Source organism: Camelina sativa, unplaced genomic scaffold (assembly GCF_000633955.1).
Source record: "Camelina sativa cultivar DH55 unplaced genomic scaffold, Cs unpScaffold00607, whole genome shotgun sequence".
NCBI lineage: Eukaryota > Viridiplantae > Streptophyta > Magnoliopsida > Brassicales > Brassicaceae > Camelina > Camelina sativa.
The window spans coordinates 38,588-45,166 of record NW_010921755.1 but is presented as its reverse complement, the minus strand read 5'-3'; the positions used below and the strand labels follow the sequence as shown (position 1 = coordinate 45,166).

At 35.6% G+C, this 6,579-nt stretch overlaps 1 protein-coding gene across 3 annotated transcripts; it reads left to right on the top strand.

The window, feature by feature from the left end:
- The first annotated feature begins 1,078 nt into the window (after positions 1 to 1,078).
- LOC104773659 lies at positions 1,079 to 3,510 on the top strand. Of its 3 annotated transcripts, none has more exons than XM_010498305.2 (4): positions 1,079 to 1,179; positions 1,366 to 1,994; positions 2,098 to 2,162; positions 3,181 to 3,510. In XM_010498305.2, exons 2-4 carry the CDS (start codon positions 1,397 to 1,399, stop codon positions 3,400 to 3,402), a joined length of 885 nt encoding a protein of 294 aa, XP_010496607.1. In that variant the 5' UTR covers positions 1,079 to 1,179; positions 1,366 to 1,396; the 3' UTR covers positions 3,403 to 3,510. The 3 variants fall into 3 exon arrangements, with proteins under 3 accessions (XP_010496607.1, XP_010496608.1, XP_010496609.1); XM_010498306.2 differs by having other exon boundaries at positions 1,118 to 1,179; positions 1,388 to 1,994; XM_010498307.2 differs by having other exon boundaries at positions 1,123 to 1,179; positions 1,404 to 1,994.
- The last annotated feature ends 3,069 nt before the right edge of the window (positions 3,511 to 6,579 follow it).

Below are 6,579 nucleotides of genomic sequence, written 5' to 3'. Positions count from 1 at the left end.
TCAATATTGGTTTCAAAGCCAACTAAAGAAAAACAGAAACGATCTTATTGATATTAGACCAAAACATGGACATACAAACATAATCACTTACACGGAAGATATTTTTAAAAAATAACTTATTATTGCAACATCAACGTTTGAAGGGTTTACATAAGCAGTTAATTAGAAAATCTATAATACAATAAATGTATTGGAAACAATATCAGTCAATGATAAGATTGGATCCTCAAAAGCAAGAAACAACATCTTCATAATTCATAAAAAATAAACGCCACAATTATACACATTTAAACGAAATGGTATAATATAGTGTATAAATAAAAATGACGGCAAAGCCTGTATATGCCTAATTAAAACGAAATAATACAAAANAAAAAAAAAAAAAAAAAAAACGAAAAAGACCAAAAAAACAAGAAAGTGTCAACTACACCACAACCCACGCGTTGCGTGGGGAAGCACCTAGTAAATATAATAAGTCAGTTATCTAAGATTAATAATATAAAATAGTCTTACAATATATTTATACAATATATGTTTCCCCCATCCATATATGATGTTATATCCATATACTAAAAAAAAAATACTTTTCTCTCTATTAGAATAAAAAGTAAAATTAATTTAAAGTTGGGTTTTCCTTTTATTAGTTAGGTCTATGTATTATAAAGTTGGTTTGTTGCTGAATGCCTGAATCGTTCTATAAACTAGGTTTAAGTTTAGGCCCCAATAAACTCAAATGATAGGCAGCCCACCTCGGACCGAAAGGTGTTACAACTTACAACCGTTCTTTTAGGGTTTTTTCGATAGATGCAATGCAATGTTGAGACTGTGAGAGTCTCTTTTGTTTTTTCTCCTTTTTTTGGTCTTTCTTAAAATTTTATAAATTGTACTTAATGATAGCATGTTCTTATCTTCGATGTGCATTTACTCAAAGTTGCAGAACCGACCACTTTTAATGCGTCCTGACTGAGAAAGTCAAAACAAGTGGATAGAGAGAGGAACAAACACGTACGTTAAAGATCACAAAAACCACATTTTGCCATGAAGTCTTCTGTTGCGCTGTCCAAATTATAGCACGTGTCTCTCAGTTTCTCTCGTTCTGAGTGGTTTTTTTCCTACATTTTTAATTCTTCTCTTCCGATGCCAAACCTTTGGTCATCCTCATTTTAATCGCCGAATCAGGTTTGACTCTACATTTTCTGGAAACTGATACATAAATTGCATGCTCGTTACTTTAATTTTTTGTTTCGACCTAGATATAAAAAAATTCTTAATTCAATAATGTTTTGATTAGTCAATCCTCACTGGTTTAGTTTCTTATAGAAACATGTTTGTTCTTAAAAATTAATATAATTATTTGCAATGTAGTGTATGTTGCTAATTTAATCAGTGTGGTCGGATGGAAGATGGCACGAGAGTGGATGGGAAGATGGGTTGGATTTGGAGGAAAGGGGTCAGTGTGTGTAAGAAGGTTCTTGCAGCATGTTTTGTTCTGTTTTCTTCACCATTTCTAGTTCCGCCACTCGTTGTTGCCTCCACAATCGCGTTGATCTCGTCCCTTCCTTATTTTTTCTTCTTGGCAAGCTATGTTTGTATTGAAAAGTTGATGAGAAAACTGCTTCCTTCTACGGCTTTTGGTGGAAGATGTGATCACAAAGTGATGCTACTCTCTAACAAGATCGGTCACGGTGATGAAGGCATAGCACGAGTGGCTATAAGTGAGCCGATTCTTGTTCAGATTGAGGAAGAGAGGACTATTGCAATAGCTTATAGGGAAGATGAGGATATGACAAAAGATTTAAGGAGCTGGTTAGAGAGTATTAGAGATGAGGGTACAACTAATCAATCACTTAATAAAGGACTCCCTAGAAAAAGTTTTGAAGATGATCGGGACAAAGATCAGTCGATAGTTCCTGGAGAGGCCAAGTCAGAGAATGTTAGAGCACGACTTGAAGATCTTTTAGGAACGAAACAAGTTTCTATGACTAGACATGAAGGTGATTATATATAAATGGCAGCTTTAAGGTTTTAATAATGTTGAATTGCTTGAAACTAGCTTTATGAATCTTTCAATCTCTAATTTAATTATTTATTTTTCAGGGGAACTTAAGTCCACTACAACTAAAGCATCTAGAGGGAAGGATATGGAAAATTCTTCAACTGTGGTTAGTATATATATATTATGGGTCAATCCTCTCTAATTACGAAGCTTCTTGTTTGATTTGATGACGTTATGATCTCAAGTGAACTAAATATGCGGTTGTTTAAATCGCTCCTTTTAGATGGTCTTTTTGAGGGATGATTTGATATTATTATATGTTGTTGAGGCCAGTAGTTGTTAAGAGTGTGTAACAACACTATATATAAGTGGGTAAAATGCACAGTCAAAGGCTAGGGTTGATGGTAGGATCACGACTCCTATAAGGTAGAGAGCTTAGACGAAATGCCATCAGTATTAATGAGGTCTTGAAAGGAGAACAACATAGCTAGGGTACGTATTTTTGGTTTAGTGGTTAATGAAAATCTGATATTTCCTAGCCACTCTAATGTCTTGACTAACGAGTCAGCCGTGGGCGAAAGATGTGAGAGTGGCACGTGAGACCGGTGATGTCAAACTTAAAGTAATTTGTTTGCATATCTATGTATTATAAGAATAGAAAGGACAACTTTTTCATTATTCAGTCACTTAAAGAGGGTGTTTTGGTAGGGCATGTCTTAGACAAGCGTCAGTTCTTTAGAGGCTGTTTAGGGTATGTCTATTCTATTTTGAATAATGTTTTATTGAAAGTCCTTAGCGTCCGTGTAATAGCTTAGCTTCTTGAACGATCACATACCTATATCTCTAGTGATGAATTCAGATGTTTTTCATTTCAACTTGCCTCTAATTCAAATGAGTATCTCAAAGAACTGTGTCAAAGTCACGAAATTTGCTTAAGGATCAAACCTAAGTGCAGTGTACATAAGAACTTATTCAAGAAGCTTGTGGATACATTACCCGATATCTTTAAATAACTCTTATTGTAACAGTATCTGTGCAGTATGTTCTATGGTACAGTGAGATTGACTTGTTCTTACTGATTTTCTTTACCAACATTTATAATTGTCATCATGCATTGAAGTTTCCGATTTCTTTTAAAGGGGTATTTCTTGTTTGGCTACCTAAATTAAGATTTTTGGGTGAAGGTGAAAGCGTTGTATAGCGAGGAACAAATATGGACGAAGATCGAGGCATTAAGGAAGGTAGTTGGCTATAGTGCTGCGAGGAGGACGACATATTTAGAAGAATTGAAGGCGCTTTACATGTTCACGGGTGTGGAAATGCCCACATCGACGTTGGAGAATCAAGACATTGCAAAAGTTACTGAGGGGCTTTCCTTTCTAATGTCCGTTATTGGAATACAATAGTGTTTGATAGTATTTTATTGTATAGCTTTAAACACTCTTCTTTTGAACTGCACAATCGTGAATGATCGTTTCTTTTGTGTGTATGCAACCTGTTTTTATTTTTGCGTTCTTCTTTGTCTTTCCTAGCTCTCTTGATCAGAGAATTTTAACTCCGCATATGTAAGTAATCGATCAAAAGAATCTCTACATTAACAGCATCTCCAATCCATCTCTATTTTTTTTTTCTTCATTAAATAGTAAAAAATAGGGAGATTTACTTAGATGTTATATATTGTTTATTACCATAATCTAAAAAAAAAATTTATTAATAGAATATTTCGAATATTTTCAAAATACCCAGCGTGCCCTTGTTTTATGTTATTGAAAAAAACGTAATTACAAAAATATCATTGCCACGTCAGAAATCGCTGACCTGTATGATATATCATAGTTTTTAGGTGTTTTTAGCCATGATATAAGTCTTATTTGTAGAGTCTTTTTGGTATTTTTAGAGTCCTTTGAGTCTTTACAGAATTTAGCATGGATGAGAGCATAATGGAGCTAAATAGGAAGATTTGGAGCTTAGTCAAGCATTAAGGCTGAGCTACGAAGTTGAGAGACGAATTCAGAATGCAGAGCCAAAGAAGAAATTGGAAATTTTCCCACAAGTTTTGAAGATTTACAAAGCTGCCCCAAAATTTTCCATTTTTGCATCATTAGTCCCTGGACGTGTTTATGAATATATATAGGATTTTTATGGTCATTGTTTAGACCTAAGCTTTATTTTTCCCTGCAACTTTTGAGAGCCAAACCCTGAGAGATTTTTAGAGAGCTTTTGGAGAGAAGAATCAAGACTCCTTTTTCTTCTCCCTTTAATCTCTTAATGCTATCTATTTTATTCATGATTTGTGTTCTTACAATTATGTATGAGTAGATCTGCTTGTTAGGTTTAGGGTTTCTCATTAGGAATTTCATGGATTGTTAGATCTGTTTATTTAGGATTCATTATCTTTCTTGTTCTTCACCATAAGTTGTTTTTAATGCTAGATCTTTGATAAGTCATCTGGATTTAGATCTTAGGATTATTGATTCATATGAGAATATAATTGATTTTCCTGACAGAAACCTTTGGTGAGCAAAATTACTTCTTGCAAAGAGATTTGATTTAGTAATTTTGAGAACTTATCTAAACTTGATTTTATTGCTGATTTTTAACCTAGAATTTTGCAAAGAGATTTAGATTTTTCTGGTTTTAAATATTTAGATAATATTTGCAGTGAGAACTGATTTATTTTACAATTTTGTTTAGAGTTCAAGAACGCTGCTTAATTATTGAATCCTACTTGCTTAATTAATTGATCTGATTTTCCATGATTTCGTGAGAATTTACCTAGGCCTAACGTTTTATCCATCTGAATTTACGACTCTTTTGTTTTCTGTTTTATTTTGCAATTTAATTACAATATTTCTGTTTAGCATAATTAAAAGATTATTAAATCTATTGTATGAATCTAGAGTTCTTGTGGATTCGATCCCTAAGTACTACAATTGATCTCTTAATTTGAGAGAGTATCTCTAGGGTTTAATTTGAGCATATCAAATTTTGGCGCCGTTGCCGGGGACTCTTTGATCTACCATTAGATTTGAGTTTTTGATTTTGTCTAAATTTTTCTTTTAATTTTCAACTTACAGGCTTTTGTTTTCTTTTCTCTTGTGTGTTTCAGGTGCATGCCTCCTAGGCCTAACACTAGAAACAATAAGACTGGTCCAACTTTGAAGCTTTGAAACCAAGAGTTGGGAAAACTTGAGCGTGAGAACCAAAAAGCAGCCAAATCCTTGAAGATGGTTAATACAATCATTCTGATGCGTGATGAGGATGGTGCTTTGAGGGATCAAGAGGGCCACTTGCGCAATGAACGAGGCCAAATTCTAGATGCAGAGCTGAAATTGTTGTTGTCGACGAGCCAGCTGATGGTGTCGACGGTGTCGATCGACACCAACAGGGTGTCGGTCGACACCCCCTTCCTGCAGACGTCCAAAACCCAGTTCGAAGACAGGAGCACAACCGAGGCTTGATCGGGACAATTGCTGACTACAACCGGGCTGATCTTGTGTATGAGAACCGGTCTGCTATTGTTCCTCCTCCATTCCAGAGGTATGACTTTGAGTTGAAACCTGCTTACTTTCAACTAGTTGGGCAGAGACCTTTCTCTAACCTGCCCAATGAAAAGCCTTTGGACCACATTGAGCATTTTGAGGATCTTGTGACCAGTATCAAAGCTAATGGAGTGACTGAAGACTTCATCTACTGCAAGCTCTTCCCATACTCACTTGCAGGAGAAGCATCTCACTGGTTAAAACAGTTGCCAGCTGGATCTTTGACATCTTGGCAACAAATTAAGGTGGCTTTCCTTAACCACTTCTATGATGATGCAATGTCAGATGAGCTGAAAGTCAAGATCTCTTCATTCAAGCAAGGACATGATGAAGCTTTCAAGGCAGCTTAGGTGAGATTCAAAGCTTATCAGAGGGACTGTCCACACCATGGTTTTTCAAGGGTACAACTGTTGAATATCTTATTTAGAGGGTGTGACTGGAAGTATCAGTTAGCTTTGGATGCTGCAAGTCATGGGAACTTCAAGACAAGATTTCTAGAAGATGCTAAAGTTTTGATTGAGAATTTGGCTTCTAGCAATAGCACTAAAATAGCTGATGCTGAAAGAAAGAGACTGCATGGAGAGTTCGATTCAAACCAGCTAGCTTCTGTTAATGCTAAGCTGGATTCAGTACACAATCTTCTTATGGGTAAGAAGTCAGTCCATTTTGCTGAAGATGTTGAGATTTTTGAGCCAAAGCCAGAGACTACAGAAGAAGATGTCAACTATGTGTATGGAGCTGGGTATCAAAATCAGAGATTTGGTCAGAAGAATTCCTTCACAGGAAATCCAAACAACAACTTCACTAGGAACTATGGTTCTTCTTCTTACCAACCTCTCCCTCCACCCAATTTAGAGAGCAAGATGGAATCAATGATTGGACAGATTTTAGAAGGTCAACAGAAGTTAACTGTAGACTTCAATGGGAAGATTGATTCTGTATACACTGAGCTGACTGGGAAGTTTGATGCATTAAACACTCATGCCAAAAAGCTGGAGAATCAAGTGATTCATACTGCTGGGTCTGTTAAAAGACAAGAGG